This window comes from Lissotriton vulgaris, chromosome 12 (genome assembly GCF_964263255.1).
Source record: "Lissotriton vulgaris chromosome 12, aLisVul1.2, whole genome shotgun sequence".
In the NCBI taxonomy this organism is placed as follows: Eukaryota; Metazoa; Chordata; class Amphibia; order Caudata; family Salamandridae; genus Lissotriton; species Lissotriton vulgaris.
Window position 1 is genome coordinate 625683942 of NC_141700.1, and position 17006 is coordinate 625700947.

Consider the following 17006-nt stretch of genomic DNA (forward strand, 5'->3'; position numbering starts at 1 on the left):
GGTCTACTATCTGATTGTTTATTCCAGGAAGATGCTCTGACAGGAGATAAACTTGTGGTGTTTAGCCCATTTCCAAGTGGCTTGTGCAAGGTGTGACAGTTGGAGAGAGTGCATCACGAATCTGAGATATTTGCGATGGGCGGGATAAACTGGAATGTGGAAATATGTGTCTTAAGTCTAGAGTAGACAAAGTCGCCCTGCTGTAGAAGTGGGAGCACTTGCTTAAGTGTCACCATGTGAAAATGTTCTGAAAATATGTAGTGGTTTAGTTCTTAGACGTCCAGAATAGGTCTCAAGGAGCCATCCTTTTTGGGAATTAGAAAAGACCGGGAATACACACCTGACGCTTGATATTGTAATGATACAGGCTCTATGGCTCCTTTTAGCAAGAGAGACTGGGCTTCCTGTTTGAGCAGGTATAAATGTTCTGGTGACATTTTGTGAGAATGTAGTGGAATGTTAGGAGGATTGGAGGTAAGCTCCAGACAACCATGTTGGATAATTAACACCCATTTGTCTGTAGTTATGGACTGCCAAATGGGGAGGAATTGTAAAAGACGTCCCCCAACAGGTATTAAATGATCAGGGGAAGGGTAGGCAAGTCACTGCTGGTTAGGGGAGGGGGGGGGGAAACTACGTACTAGGGAACCTTTGCCCCTACCTTTGCTGTTACCTCTGTACCCTCCTTCAAAGAAGCCTCTTGAGGAGGAGTATTGATTGTTGCATTTGTACCAGTCAGCAGTATTGTCTGAGGACATGGTCTTATACCCCTATGATAGAAGGAGCAACGAAAGGAGCCACGATTAGGAGGGAGACAGTAGGGCTCCCATTGACTTAGTCACTTCCTTATCTTTTTCATTTTCTCCAATGACTTATCTACTTCTGGCCCGAAGAGTTGCTTTTTGACAAATGTAGTATCTAAAATGGATTATGGCACGGTCAGTCTATTTTTTTTTAAAGAGCACAGTGTTTAATATTTTGATATACAATTAGAAATTATAATAATGCCAGCTTGCTTAGGCCATTCTTATGGATTTACGTCACCAGGTACAGTCCAATCACATTTGTGGGAGGATGATGGCTAGCAGGTGGCATTGATACTAGTATTTGGCAGCGCCACCTCTGCCTGTACAAGGAACAAGTTGCCGTGGCCTCCTAAAGAATATCTTGGGCCCTGGCACTTTTTTTCTTCTTTACACAGATTAAATACTGGCTGTGTGGTAACACCACCTGCTTGTTACAGAAGGACAAACAAACGTGAACAATCTCCACTCACACTATATTTTGGAGAAATTCCATCATCACAGTTACATACCTGCAGCCAGGAGTGCATGTGTGCATAACACAGGACCAGGAGAATCCGAAGTCAAAGGGGGCCTAACCACGATGCATCATAGTAGACAGGTTGCCACCATAAGCTCCTTTGCATCATTCAAGGGTTTAGAGGCAGGATTTATGGGGTTTAGAAGCAGGATTTATGGAAGTGTGCGTGGGTCTGCTTGCCAACAATGGTAAATATGAGAGTGCTACTGTATTTAAGTCACCGACTGTCAACAACTTTGAAAAAACATGTCAATCAATTTACACTACTTTATTGCACATGCAGTCATGCTGCAAATCAGTTACTGGTGGGTGGACAACAGTGCTCAAGTTCAAGATAAATAAATGCCAGGGCCCCAGGTATCGATAAGGAAATCATTTGCACCACTCGCTGCCCCCGACAGTGCTGCAAAACGCCAGCACCAATTACATAAGGACGCACAAATATTTTTTTTTGTTTCGTATAAATTGCATTTCTAGACCGACGTGCTCTGCTGGAAATAGGCAGACAGCACCACCATGTGTTGGACTGTCATAAAAATGTGCCCATGTTAAGAATTAAGTGCTGTATTGAACACCTGCAGCACTGGAACAGACTAAGCACTGGGGCAAGGCACACTTTGGCACTTATGCATAGGGTATGTGCAATAGTCATAGTACCTATAGACCAGATTACAATGTGGGGGGCACATCTGGCCAGAAAACAGGCCTAAGGTGTGAAATGACAGGTGTGTAGGGATCAGGGCTAAATGGGGAGGCTATGGGTGCATAGAAATAACTAGGATAACATGATTGGCACAAATATCCATTGTCCAGGGCTAAGACGCAATTGATGCGGGTGGCTGGATTCAGAGTATATGCACCCAGAAATCAGAATGAAGTTGTGAAAAGCACAGCTGCCTATACAAGACTAAGGTTTTATGGGTACGGTTTCATTAATTGGGTGCCCTGAGACCATGGGATAGGTTTGAATAGTACAGATGACAGTGTGAAGCTTATAGGTGCTTATTGACTACGGCTAAGTTATACATGGCACTGGTGCGAAGACACTAGGACCAATGTGTGAACAGTTCAAGGGTTCAGAGATTGGACTGAGATGTGAAAGGTAGAAGCTCGGAGTCCAAGAATAAGTTGTAAATGGTAGCCTGCGACCATGGCCCAAGGTGTGAATAGTACAGGTGACTAGGTTGAACTAAACCTGTGTGACAGCAAAGGACAACCTGGTGCCCCCCTGCCCTCGGAAACCCACCCACCCCGATGGAGCATGCCCGGAACAACTGCATCAAACTAGATTCCTCCCTCACCATGACCCGCCAGATCAACGCTGTCGCCTCGACCTGTTTCAACTCCCTCCGCAAGACCTTCAAGTGGATCCCCCCACGAATGCAGAAAGACCGTCACCCACGCACTCGTAACCAGCAGACTGGTCTATGGTAACGCCCTCTACACCGGAATCAACAAAACCCTGCTACACAAGCTCCAAACCATCCAGAACATCGCAGCCAGACTCGTCCTTGGAACCCCATGACACAAACACATGACCCCGCACCTACAAGACCTCCACTGGCTCCCCTTCGAGAAGAGTAACCTTTAAGCTACTCACCCACGCCTACAAATCACTCCACAACAACAGACTCAAATGCCTTACAGTCTCCTTCCACATGCCCATAAAGAACCTCCGCTACGCCAACCTCACCCTGGCAGAAACCCCACGCATCCACAGAACCCGAGCAGGCGGAAGGGCCTCCTTCTACATCACAGCAAAGACCTGGAACTAGCTCCCAGTCAACATCAGACACTCCCGCTCTCTGCACACCTTCAGGAAGAGCCTCAAGACCTGGCTCTTTGACTGACCCAGAGCTACACCCCTCCCGCACCCTTGAGACCCTCTCAGGTGAGTAGGGCGCTTTATAAACCCCTGATTGATTGATAGGAAGATGCAGAGAGACCAGACTAACCAGTGAATGATACAGGTGCCTAGAAACCAGAATTACAAGGAATGACTAGTTTAAGAAACATTAACACCAAACCCTGTGAAATTTTGCAGCTGTTTCGTAGGCAAAATGCAAGGTCTGACATGTGCCATGACGAGGACCAGGGGAGCCAGTGCCCAAGAGCCTTGTACAGACCTAACATTTATTTGTGAACGTGGGCATCCTGTGGTCAGAACTAAGGCACCAAAAACAAGTATCCAGGAGAGCTGAAAACTGAATGCACTGCCAATGATGCAGGTTTAAGGTGCACCACCAACATGAGGACAATGCCATTAACACAGATGCCCAGGTGCCTCTGTTTACCATAACCAGTACTGGAAGGTGTGCTTACCATTGTCGGTTGCCAAGATTAAGGCTTTGTAAACGTCATTAGTCAAAAATGTCTTTGCCTCTCGGTCCAAGTTGCCATTCCCAGTTATGATGCCAGTGTTAGGGTTAATGGTGAGCCATCCTGCGGGGTCGCTGTCTATGTCGTACCTGCAGAAACAAATGGGATAAGTATGAAAAGGTTCTATGCCGAAGCAAATCAAAACCCTGGATAGAAAATCTCTCCCACCGTGGCTTGAAGAAGCGGATTCCTCCTCAGTTGCCAAGATGTTTCTCGAGCTCAAAAAAATGCCACACCCCTTGAAAGTAAGCCGGAATGTCCTAAGTGAGTGCTTTTGAGGTGCATCACCACTATCTTTCTTCAGGCATGGTAGAAAGTAATCAATTCGAAATGTGCATGACCCACCTGAAGTTTGCCTGCCAAGGAAGTACAATTTCCTATGATCTTTCTAGAGCTCGTGGTAAAATTAGGTTTCCAACTACCACTGAATTAAATGATAGATTTGCTTTATGTTTGTTCTGGTGACAATATGAATTGTGCGTGCATATTAACCATTCACATTTATGTTATGTTAGCAGGATTTGAGGAGCGCACTAGCACCTGGAGGTGTCTAGGTGCTATTCGGTTCCAGCAGAAAGAGCAGAGCAGAGAAACCACATAATTACCAAGACCTAAGCAGCCATGCCTTAAAGACTTTTCTGAAAGCACGCAGACTCAGTGCCGTTTTGATGAATTCCAGCACGAAGCTCTTGCCACCCCACTGGACTCGTTTGGATAGTACAGCTAATTTAGCATTGGCAGAGTGTAGATTTCTGTTGAGGAGATACCATTTGAAAAAGAAAACAGGGCTAGGATCATAAAGAGCCTTATAGGCTAGAGAAAGTGCCTCTTTGTTTGATGGGAAGCCAGTGCAGATTTTTCATATCCCGAGATACTGAGCAAAATTTGGGAATTTTTAACAAGTCTAGCTGCAGTGTTTTGCAGGACTTGTTTGTTGATACAGTATTTATGGGTAATGAGAAATAAGCTATTGCAATAGCCTTATGTTGACAGGATCAGGGAAGAGAATTTTTTTGGGGAAGTTTATCAGGAAGGAATTAGAGGCAGAATCTTTTTGATTGTACTGAGGGTGCAGAAGGCGGATGCAGGGAGCGTATTCACCCGATCAGCGAAATTCAGTTTCTCATCCATAATCACCCCAGATTAAGAGCCTTATCCAGCGGTGTTGGGATAGAACCCATAATAGCCGGCCAAGCAGATTGAGTCCAAAAAAGATGATTGGGCTCCAAAAAGTAGGCCTTCTGTTTTTCCTGCATTACGTTTAAGGCAGTTGGAGTTCATCCAATGATGGACAGCCAGCATGCAGTTGTGGAATCTGACCCCCACTATCCATCTCATCATTCCCAATGCATAAGACAAGATAGAATCCAAAACTTATCAGATTAGCAAGAGATGAGACAAATATTAAAAAGAATAGGGCTCAACAAGGACCCTTGGGGGACCCTGCAAGGAAGAGAGAAAGGACGTGAAGAATAGTTCTCCAGTTTAACTATTTGCTTGCGATCCAGCAGGATTTTAACAGATCCCAGGACGAGCCCAAGATCCCACAATTAGCCAGCCAGCTTAGCAGCATCTTGTGACTGACAGCATCAAAAGCTTCCAAGAGATCAAGCAGGATAAGGGCTGCCCCTTTTCTCTGATCCCATATGATCTCTTTGGTTGCCTTGATCAGTGGCGTCTTGGCACTATGACCACTTCCACAGCTCAATTGGATGGTGTCCAAAAGCTTATTAGTTTAAATAAAAGCCATAAACTGAATGTTAATAACTTTTCCAGCTATTTTTGCTGATAAAGGCAGGCAGGAGATCGAGCGAATGTTATTGGCATATTTCTGGTCTTCCCAGGCTTTTTTTTAAGTAGAGGAAGCAGTGCTGCTTTCTTTCAGATGGTGGGAAAGATACACATTTTTAGCATAGCTTGGTAGTTTAAAGGTAGCTTGGTCGCACACACCTCTGCAGCAAGTCTGGCTACATTGGGAGGGCGAGCGTTGTATGGAGAACCAGAAGTGGACATTCTCAATAAAATAGGCATATCCTCTGTGGATGGAGCAGTAAATTCACTCAAAATATTGGTTGATTCTAAGGACGAACCAGAGACGTTGTCTGATAAGATAGAAGACTTAGAAGTGGAGAAATTATTAAAAACTGTTTCCACTTTTTCCCAAAAATAGTTGGATAAGGTATCACAAAAAGATTGACTAGCAATCTAGACATTTCTGTTGCAGTTAATTCAAATCAATCCGCATTCTTCACTATTATTTTAGTGCAATGCAACCAGGAGCATAGGAGTCATTGCCCAAGTGTGATAGAATTAAAGTAATAAATAGTGTTGGCACTGGAATTATGCAGTTCAATAGTTGAAGCACACTTTGGGTACAGATCAAGAAATCACACAAGTTAATACTATCAGCTGCTGTTCTAAGAGCTGGGAGACAAGTAGTTGTACTACTAGTATCTGTAGTAGTACCAGTTAATCATTTATCAGAGTTTCCATTACTATTGGCTGTAGTGATACTGGGTCTATAAACAGCTCAGTTGGGGGCATGGAGGAGGAAATCCATACGTCTAAGGGTTCAAGAGGAGTACATCTATGAAAGTTGGTGAGGTGATGAGTAGCTAGGACCTCCAAGTAGTTAGATAGCAGGGTTACTAGCTATGTAAACTAAAAATACAAGAAGCAACTCTTTCTGCACCTTTTGCGGATACAATGATGAGAACTATGCCTTTCCTGTCCTCCTGTGATGTCACTTCCTGTTTGAAGTTCGTCACTTCCTGTTTCAGAGGTTAAAGGCAGTTAACAAAAACAAATAAAATAAACAGAAGAAATGCCAAGCATCAAAAACGCTTACAAAAAAGCAAAAGTTTTTGTTGATCCTTTTCTCACTGATCACATTGAATGTCAGACATAGGTCGAGTTGTGTTATGGACCCTCTGTAGAACATTTCTATTTAGAGATACATGTGCATGTGGCAACCGTAACATTTCAGTAGGTTGCTTTCTTTTATCAGACTAGATATTCCTTTTCAAAACCCAGTAGTACTGAATGACTAGCAAAAGCTGTTTTGAACGGATCTCTTGGGAGAGGCATGGAACTACAAACTTGCCATATACTAACCTCTGCCTAGTTTCTGGCCAAAGATTTTACCCACACACCTATAATTCCGACTTTTCCACTTCTCTCCACCATGCTAGGATTTACATTTTAAAAGCATATTTTTGGTACAGATTAAAACACGTTTTTCAGAAAAATATGTGCGTATGGGCTGAAAATGTGAAACAGTACTGTCTGGGTGGAATTAATTTGCAGAAATAAAGTACATTGGAAGGTTTATCATGATGGTACTACACATTGTATGCTCACCCCTAGAAACAGCTCGAGTGTGGAGGTTGTATCCCAGGAAGATCCCAGTTCTATTGCTAGTGTTGCCTCGATGGTAAAAGTCATGTTTCTGCATAACTTCACTTAACGATTTTCGCTACTGAACTGTCAGGACAGCATTCCTCTAGAAGACTCATCTGCTATGGTAACCCAAAGGCAGGTGCAAGGATTTCTCGAACCTTAGATAAAGTGATATTTTGTGTCACCCTCCTAGACACAGCCTAATGAAGAACATTTTTGCTTTCATGTGGTTGCATCTATGCTGGCTGCCCCACTAGGTGATAAACCCACATTGCCTACTAAGTTTGGCAAGTCCTAGCATCTTGCAGGGAAGCCCTTTCATATTTCATTCCCAGGTGAAACTTTGAGCAACACCAGATGGAGAACCTCTAAAGGCACCTGAAAACTAAAGACAAACTAATTGAAATTAATCATTTGACACAGGTACCCATGTGAAGCTCCTCTGATAAAGTAATGATAAATCTGCATTCCTACTTGCTCTTATGTCTCCACCACTTTAGGCTCTCGTAAGGATGAAAATTAGGTCTTCACCATGGACTACAGCAAAGTGGGGAACGAAGGGCTGCAGTGATTAACCCTACGGAGTCCTTTGGTGACTGCATACAGGTAAAGTACACCAGAGCACATGTTTTCCCAATACCCCCCCACCCCCGAGTAGGTCAGCCAGTTTAGTTTCCTTTGCAATCTAGGACTTGTGGTCCTCTTTGTAGGAAGGTACATCCTGACTATGGTTGCCCCCAACTTTTTGCCCTGTGTTTTAGCTGGTTTTGGACATAGTCGACCTGGGATCCTGCCAATCAGGACCCCAGGCCTACTGCTCTCTCTTTAAAATGGATTCCATGTACCCCAGGTACATTTCCAATTGGTACTGGGCCACCTTATCAGACCCTGTAACTCAGGGCATAGGTGTACCCAGGGCTGCCAGGGACTGCAGCATGTATTATGCCACCCCTGGCTGGCCTCCTAAATTTGACACAACTGGCTGCACGACAGCTGGGGCGAAGACGTGTAACCACCCTTCGCTTTAGGTATAGTAGCTCTATATCTAACCATACAATGGACACCCGAGTTCCTATCAGTCACTCCTATGGCAGGCCTTAACGATTCTGAAGGCAGAGTGCGTGGGCTCGTGTGAGCTAGGTTCAGGCCCGAGCCGAGCCCGGTTGCAGCTTGCGGAATCAAGACCCAATAGCTGTTCCATGATAACGCGTACCATATCGGTAACTCCGGTGTCGCGTTATCCAGGCATGTCGAGTAAGGTGTCATACGAATCGGGGTGCTGCCCTCTCACCAATGCTGGCGACGAGGTTAGCATTCCACCCTTCTAGAGGGACACGACATGTACGTAACAACTGTGAACCCCGGTTAAAGTTAACTGAAGCCTCAGCTCCACAAAATGGATGCTGCCACCACAGACACGAGTCTGCCCTCCTGCTGCTGGGAGTCCTTCCAGCGAGGAGCACTTGGACAAAGGGTTTCCTGTCGAGGGCGGTGTTCGCACCGTCCCAGACAGGGTTTGTGTATTCTGGGTAGGTAGGGCTTTGGCGAGAAGGTGACTGCGGAGTGGCACCCCGGTGCTCACTACGCATCTGCCGGTTAGAACCAGTTCCAGGGGCAACAGCCCTGGCCTGGGGAAAGTCCGGCAGGGGAGAGGGGTGTAACTACCCCCCTTCCTGGTCCCACCCTTAGGGCAGGACCTAGTCATGTACCCACCCCTTTCTTTAGAATAAAGACCGGAGCGGGGACCCTTCCAAATTAGATCATCTTTGATTCAAGAACTACTTTCTACGAAAGGACATTCAAGACTCTTCTCAAGATTTCTCCCTTGTGACTAAGGAGTAGTCACCCTGCATCAGCGGGCACCAACTAAGAACTCTGCGGTTTGCTGTAAGTCCTTCCTCAAGGAATCCGACGGCCCAGCTCGACGAGAACCGGCTTCCCTGGCACCTCTGACCTCTACCCACATCATCAGCTCAGCTGTGATCCGTGGGTGCGACGAGACCTCGAGGGACCGGCCATCATCAGAACCTGCACGCTCTTAAAAACCAGCACGACCATCGAGGTAACTCTCTGGTGAGTGCTCTGGGGTCCGAGAAGCCCCGACCCTGAGCCGCTCCAGCACCGAAGTGCAGTCTCCCAGCATCTCCACGATCTGCGTGGGGCCCTTCTGCTCGCTGCTCAGCACGTTGTCTGGTCACTAGCCGCTGGCTTGTGCCCTTCTGTGACGACATCCGAGAATCATCACTGCTGGTCTGGTTGCTCCAGACTGGCCCTTGCTTCCATCTTTGCGAGAAGCACCCCGGACCCTCCTGGTCCACTCAAGACGCCCTCTTAGGCCCACCACGTGGCCCTGAGAACTGCCAAGGCTTGTTGCCCCATCCTGGGCCCAGCGACGCCGACAGCATCATCCTTCGTGGGACAGCTCGCACCTCCGCCGTGGTCGCCGACAACGCCTCCTGGACCGTGAGACTGCAGAGCCTAGCGTCGCCCACTCACCTGGTCGAGGTGACGGCCAACCGGTGCCTTCCTGGTACCCTCTGACTACTGGCTAGTAGTACGAACTTGGTCCCCTCTGCTTTCAGGTTCCAACAATCTCCGATCCAGGCTTGGATCTCTACGAACTATTCAGCACTGGTCGCCGGCCAGCAACTCTTTTTCTTCCGGCTCCTGGCTCGTCAGCGAAGACCCCGACGCCTGTAAGACTTGTGCAGCCGCAGCCCTCGTGGCTAGGTAACTCGGCATTTCGGTGCCTGCATAGCCTCCTTACTCTAGGGTCCCGAGTCCCTCGCTTCCGACTTGCCTTATCGGGTCCGCCCGAGACCGTAATCTTTCCGTGTCCTCGGACACTTGTTTCTAAATTGTGCACTTGAAGTATTTGCTAAAGAGATTTGGTTTGTGCTTAGTACCCTGTCCTCATAAAGAGTACAGGGCTGTTGTGATTCTTAATAAATATACTGTTTATTTTCATAACACGTGTGTGGTGTCCTTTCACTGGGTGTTCAAGGGGTACATGTGTGGTAAACAGCTGGCTTAACACGCCCTCTCGAGTCTTTAGCCTTAGACTGCTCGTATCCACGCTACTAGGATAGCTGGTCTATAGGTTGACTTACAACCAAACACCATAAGGGTCGTTGGAACGATACATAGCGGTCGCTAGAATAGCGAACGTTGCATATCGGGCCAACTTCTCACACTCTTTATTCATTATGTAATCAGGATTGCGGGTTGCAAAATGCAAAGAGACCGGGGAAACTTGAGAACTCCAAGTACACCTGCAAGAAGCCCTCTAAACACCTGAAGCAGCTTCAGCAGACGTGACAGTGGGCAACGCAGCAGCAGACAGGAAGATCTGGTGGTCTTTAAATTTACTATGTAAACAATGTCCAAGACACTGACAAGGTCCATGCATAGGTGGTGTGTGATTTACTAAGAGCTTTGTGTCCACAAAACCTAACTTACGTGATTATCTGGTTCTGCTGCGTATCAGGGTCCTTGGCTGTGTATGTGGTAATTTTCTGCCCCGCGAGCAAATCCTCTCGGACTTGCTCTTCCTTTGTTGGTGGGATGAATATCGGGGCTTCATTTTCATCTTTGACGTTTACTGTCACTGTGGCTGTAGAGGTGGCCAGGGTAGGAATGGCAAATGGAACTTGGTTCACCACAGTGATTGAAAGAATATACTGCTTTTTTGCCTCAAAATCCAAGCTCTGCAAAAAACAAAGTCAACTCTTAAAGTAGTACCTTCACATATATGTCACATGTTAAAAGGAGAAATTGAGGATTTAAAAACACAAAAGCTGGGAGAGGATCTATTGGATGCCCTTAGTTCCTCAGTTCCCAGATTCAAGCAAGTGGAGGAGCAGAGTGCAGACAAGATAAGAATCTAAACGCTCCAGGATTATGAACATAACATGCATGGAAAATACAATGAGTATTAACACAGAAAAATACAAACTTAGTACAACAGGAATTAAAAAAAATCAAGGCTCAAAAAGACTTTGGGAGTGCTGTAGGTGGTGGTCATTGGAAACAAAATTACTTAGTTGTGGATCTCATTCACAATATTGGAAAGCAAGTGCAACTGAACAAATGTACTTTGTAATATATCCTTAAAAAAGGCAAGTTCCAAGGAAAGTGTTTTGCTGACTGTTAAGTGGCCAATTGAGCATATGAAATCTCAGAACAAGCAAGATAACGGATATATTGGAGCTGTAGTGCTCCAATAGGAATTTAGTTGGGTGTGCAGCATCGGTGGCCTTGTTAACATTCAACATAAAATACCTCACTAATGCATTGTGAATTTTTGGGGTTGTGTAGTTCGATTTCAGTGCCAGAGACCTTTTAGCAATGGAAGACTCTATTACTTTTGCAACATTGTGTTGCCTAAATATTCATGATCAAGAGGGACGGCTGCAAAGTAAGGCCAAGACACTTCAAGTTGAGGTGATCAAATAACTCTGATCAAGCACTACTTTTATAAGGTGGACAAATCATGTATCGGCCTTGAATGCTAAATAGTTCCCTCAATAAATCAATAAGTAGATTTGTAGAGTGCTACTTGTGACCAGTGAGTGTATCCAGGCTTCGGCAGAGTCCAGTTGACTAGCCAAACAGCCAGGCCTTCAGGGACTTTTGGAATTCTGGAAGAGACTGGAAGGGCCGTAGATGAAAGGGTAGTTCAATCCAGGTCTTCGCCGCTAGGTAGGAGAAAGGGCGACCTCTGTATCTGCAATGTCGGATGCAGTGCGTGAGGGTTAAAGAAAGGGATGCGGAGCGAAGAGTTTAGCTGGTGGTTCAATAAGGCGGGCCCACAGGTTTGCGAGCCTTGAAATTCATGGGTCAGGAGCTTGAACTGGCAACTTTTCTGTACAGGGAGCCAGTGGAGTTCCCTGAGGTAGGGGGTGATGTAGGTTAATCTAAAGAAATGCAGGACCAGTCTGGCTGTGTTATTCTGTATGGTTTCAGTCATCGGAAGAGATGAACTGCGATGCCTGCGTAGAGAGCTTTGCTGTAGTCCAGTCGGCTGGAGAGGAGGCCCTGGGTAATGGTGCGTCTTGAGCTTTGGGTAGAGATTTGAATATCTTACGAAGCATGCGAAGGATGAAGAAGCAGGAGGAGGAGATGGAGTTAACCTGAGTCATGTTAGCTTGTTGTCCACAATGATGCCTAGGTTCCTAGCATGGTCAGTGGGGATAGGAGCATGACTGAGCTCAGAGGGCTACAAGGATGTGTCCAATCAGTACCTCTGTCTTGTCCATGTTGAGCTTCAGGGCAGTTCTTCATCCAGTTGGTGACATTTTGTCATCAGTTGTGGACAGGAGCGGCTCCTCCATAAGGGTGTGGGGGCGTGGTCGCACTGCTTTCTCGCAGTGCGAGAAGCAGCAACACAAAATGATAAAACTACCTTTTTATTTTTCTGCTTCACGCACTGCGAGAAAGCAGAAGTGCCCGGTTGTGGGCAGGCGGGTGGATGGTCCTGCTTGAGGGCAGGGGGAGAGTGGCTTGCCAACTGTGTGGGCCCTGACCGACCAAAGAAGTCATGCGCACTCTCCCTTTTCTCTATGTAGGCTGCATACAGCCTACATAGAGAAAGGGGCCTCAAATTAGGCGCCCGGCTGGGGCGCTGTGCGCCTGCACCGCACCAATCACAACGCTGCCATTGCAGCGTTGTGACTGGCGGAGGGGAGGGAGCCTGCCTGTGGGTGGCTGCTTCCTGTTAAGGACTGGAGCAGCAGAAAAAGCGTGAATCAGGGCCCGGCCAGGAACTGAGGCGGCCTGGAGAAGGTAAGTTTTATTTAAATTTAATTAAACTCAGGTGACTGGTATTTGCTCGGCAAGACATGTAAATAAACTAATACAGAATGAACGTATGCATTTTGGCAGAATCGCGTTGTGGGATTAAGGGGGCTGCGTGCTATGTTCTATAAATATTCGGATCTCAGCTTTGATGTCCTCTGCCTTAGAGGGGGTTTGGTTGGGCCAGTGTTTTTTTACAGGGTGGAAAACACACATCTGTCCTGCTTTTGGATAATGGGATGTAAGCAGAATTGGGCGCGCTTGGTCGCATTCAATGAGAAAACCAGGAGGGTTCTAGCTCTGGGAGCACCCATAAGAAGTAAAACAAATATCTACTCCACCGAGTGTAGACTCCTGAGCAAATCTGGCCTGTGACCCAATTTTGAATTCACACAGGAGGTACACACAGGAGCGCACGCACGTGAAAGGGAGTGCGGCGGCTAGAGGCTACTAACTTATAACCTGCTTCTGTGGACTGAGCCTGGCTCGTGGACTCCCTGCAGCATCCGGGCTCCTTTCTTAAAATACGAGCATACATATCCCCCTTTCACTTGTAGGAATGCTTAGCATTGGAATATATAATAGAGCAGCACGCACGGGAAGGTCTGGGGTTTAAAACACATCATTTGAAACCAAAAGTCAGCAATAAGCAGTTCTAAGACGCATATGGATTCTACAATGTTTTTCCGTATACATTTTTAGTAACTATCCGAATCCTACATTTCAGCAACTAAAACCAGCCCAAACCATTTGTAGCTGGTCAACTTTTTTCAGCAGATCAACTTCTCAGCAGTTGCATGTTGGAAACAGTAATAGACTTGATTTCGCATTGGCAGCGTGGGGACCCTCCTTTTACAATTAATGGGTGTGTAAAGTCTGCTTCATAGTGGGCTGTCAAATCTCGAAAACCCTTATAATCCCAAATCCACAGAAGCTTGTCTCTGTGCTAAATCCCCCTCTAACTCCTGTGCTCGGCTCCAGGCTTCAAGGGTGACAAACACCTCAGCGAATGATGCACTAGTTTTAGCCCAAATATCAAACAATCACTGGCCACAAAGTATGTGGATTCCGTTGTAGGAGAGGTGATTTAACTCAATTATTAAGCCCTTAATGTGTCACAAATTATCCTAAGACTTAAACGTGGTTTGTTTTTCCTATAGTTTTTTCAAAGGAAAACCCAGCATTGTGTGGATTCCTCCCTGACCGGCAGCTAAACGGCGAGGCTCAGTCAATATACAAAAATAAAGAAGGGGAAAGTGGGGCAGGTCACAGGCCTTAAGCTAACTCTGGCCCGTGGGCATGTTTGGACTTTTATTCCACATCGGAGAGGTAGCCTGCAGCAGCCCTGCGTGATCCATGGCTCTCACAGAATATATGACAATACTAGAACGCCCCCTTTCATTTACTTACTTCTCCTGGAAGACCCCTGTGTGAGAACTGTATGATAGTTTCACGTGGGGATGTATTCAAGATAAATTGAAAATAAAATCGGGAGAGCAGGCCGCTAATTCACAAGTTGTGCCCAAAGTACCCACAGTGAACCCTTCCACCCGCCGAGCTGCTCTACCTGCGTTTTACTGCAACGTCCGATGTTTTATGTGAACATGGTTTGGTTTCTTTTCAGGGTTTGAGTGCACATTTTAAGAGCTATCTGGTAAATCTGTATAATTTTAGGGACACATGTGGCTCTTCTAATCTTATTTTCAGTCAGAACCAATCTGGTGAATTGATGTGGTTTGAAAGTACCACTTGTAGGTCACTTATTCTAGCTGCATCTGTCGATGCATCTGATGCATGGGTCGATGCACCTGCTGCAGAGACATAGGTCCGTAACTTACATGTATGTTTGGAGCTGGTTGGTAAGGTGTGAGGATTTCAGGTGTGCATCTAGTGGTTAAATAGAAGCAAAACAAGACTACAACACCCAGAATGCATTTCGCTATCACACAAAAGTCCTGAACTGCAAACAGTATCCCTGAAGACCTAGAGGTTGGTTGTCACTTTGTTGAATTTTTGTTGTCGGATTGGTCTTGGGCTTGCCTTTCACAACCAATTCTCAGTCTCACACACAACACTTTAGTGGAACTGGCCCATCTGAGAGAAGTAAGATTGCAAGTACCAGAATGCAGCAGGTTACTAGTGAAAGCGCAAGGCTGGGAACGTAGAGCCCCTGGAAACAGAGAATTGCGTTTAACTCTTTAATTTTGCCCACATCTATTGATGTGGAAGAAATAAACATATTTGGATCGCATGGTAATGGTAATTTACAGCCTGTTAGGGCCACGAGTAGTCCTAAAGGGGTGCGTTGCAGTCCGTCTTCCATTGCAGGATCTGTGACAGTCTTTGCATCTTTAGTTTATGCTTTTGCATAATTGTTCATATTTCTTTGAGTAGTTGCAGTTCACAGTGTGCTCTAGGTGTAGGAACGGTGCTGCTTCTTATACCATTCACAATTAAACACAGGGTTCTCCGTTTCCATATGTGGTGTTCAGCCCAAGGTCACTGAACTCAAAAGTACTGGCTCTAATCCCAGCAAGCAGGGCTGTCCTCCAGGGTATGCTGATCTTAGAGACAGCAGCGCTTTCCCACAGCTTTCACAGACCTTAGAAAGGGGACCTATTCCTCAGGTACGGAGAGGAGTCCGGGTCTAGCTTGAGTCCGAGTGTCCACAGCAAAATTCATCAAAATCCAGGTATCGCTGAATAAATGGTGACATTTTTCAATTTACTGGACATGTGCAGCACAGAGTTCCCCATCTTTTTTGCCTTGAAATGCAAGGCGAGAGAGGATTAAGGAACAGTGTTGAAGGAGTTAATTTTGGGAGAGACATGGCGGTGTGATAGGATAGAGATCCGAATTTCATAAGAGTGCTAAAGAAACCAAATGGCTTTTGGTGGTAGTTTTATAAAATCATTTGTTTTTAAAGACTGTGATTCTCAGTTACGTTGAACCCTTTTTTATTTACATGCTTTAAAAGTGTGCTTAAATGGGTAGTTGTGTACACGTACTTAAACCACAGGGTAATATAGTCGCAGAATATAATGGAACTTTTGTTACTCATCACAAAAGTTTGGAACAAAACCATGTTTATTCAGAATAGTACCAATGACAACAATAAATTGTTGGGATTTCTTAGTTCATTTTTGTACTACTTGAAGTAGACAAACAGAAGAGTTGCTAGCGCAATATTGTTTAGTACTTCGTATGCCATGACGGCCGCTTTTAGTGTTGCAACAATTGCTATTTCAGAGAACAGAGGGCTTCTAGAAGAGTAAATGTGGGAAGAGGGACAGGAGGAAGAAACAGAAGAAAGTAAAATGAGGCGACGTAATGCTGTGTTGGCTGCTTCTGAACAGCCTCCTTTCCAGTAGATCTTGTTATTAGAGTCTTCATTCACCAATGAAATCCATGTCACAGGGGGCCACGATAGTAATTGACTCTGCGCTTAAAGAAGCAGTGACTGGCCCTGGCATGGTGACTTGCATTGGAAAAGAGTTAGGCAATAGAGTCAGATTTCGACGCTAGGTCAGCATAGGAGGCGCGCACATTGGACATATCTTACATGAGAATAGCCTTGTGTAGTAGTTATATAGAGAGAACCCACAAAGCTTTGGGGCTAATTAACGAGTGGTGCCCTGGTAGAGACCCTACTGAAGTTCATTTAATGCCAGAATATTCACAATACAGAAGAGGAGAAACTGTTTTACTGACAGGTCAAACATCCCAACCACAGTTGTGCAGTGCAGTATATCCACAAGTGTAATATTGCAGAGATGTACGGTTTTATTGATTATGGGTAAAAGCTGGCTTTTTGTTTAGGATTATGGGAGGTTCCAGATTTGATTTTTAGATGCGCCAAAAACGAACTTTATGAAAATGTGTGTCTCCAACTTTACCAGCATGAAAAGTAGGCTGCAAACCAGGATAATATTTATGCCACAGGGGATGCGGTGCTTACCTCCTACACAGTTCCCCCAAGTCCAAACAGTTTGATAAAGTAAAGTGTGCTAAGGTAAATAAAATACGTTTTACAATATGTGCCAGGAAACAAAGCCCATCGCTGTTCCTGTGCCAGAAGGAACCAGGCAAATGTTTGTACTGAGATTGTG

The 17006-nt window shown here is 45.6% G+C and overlaps 1 protein-coding gene across 2 annotated transcripts in view; it reads right to left on the bottom strand.

The window, feature by feature from the left end:
• CDH1 (cadherin 1) overlaps window positions 1-17006 on the bottom strand; it is a 189061-nt gene that overhangs the window by 47548 nt on the left and 124507 nt on the right. For both annotated transcript variants that reach the window (XM_086945773.1, XM_086945774.1), the window contains exons 10-11: window positions 10561-10808; window positions 3646-3791 (exon numbers count right to left, since the gene is read on the bottom strand). In XM_086945773.1, the coding sequence (XP_086801899.1) occupies window positions 3646-3791; window positions 10561-10808 (394 nt within the window). The remainder of the gene's footprint in view (window positions 1-3645; window positions 3792-10560; window positions 10809-17006) is intronic.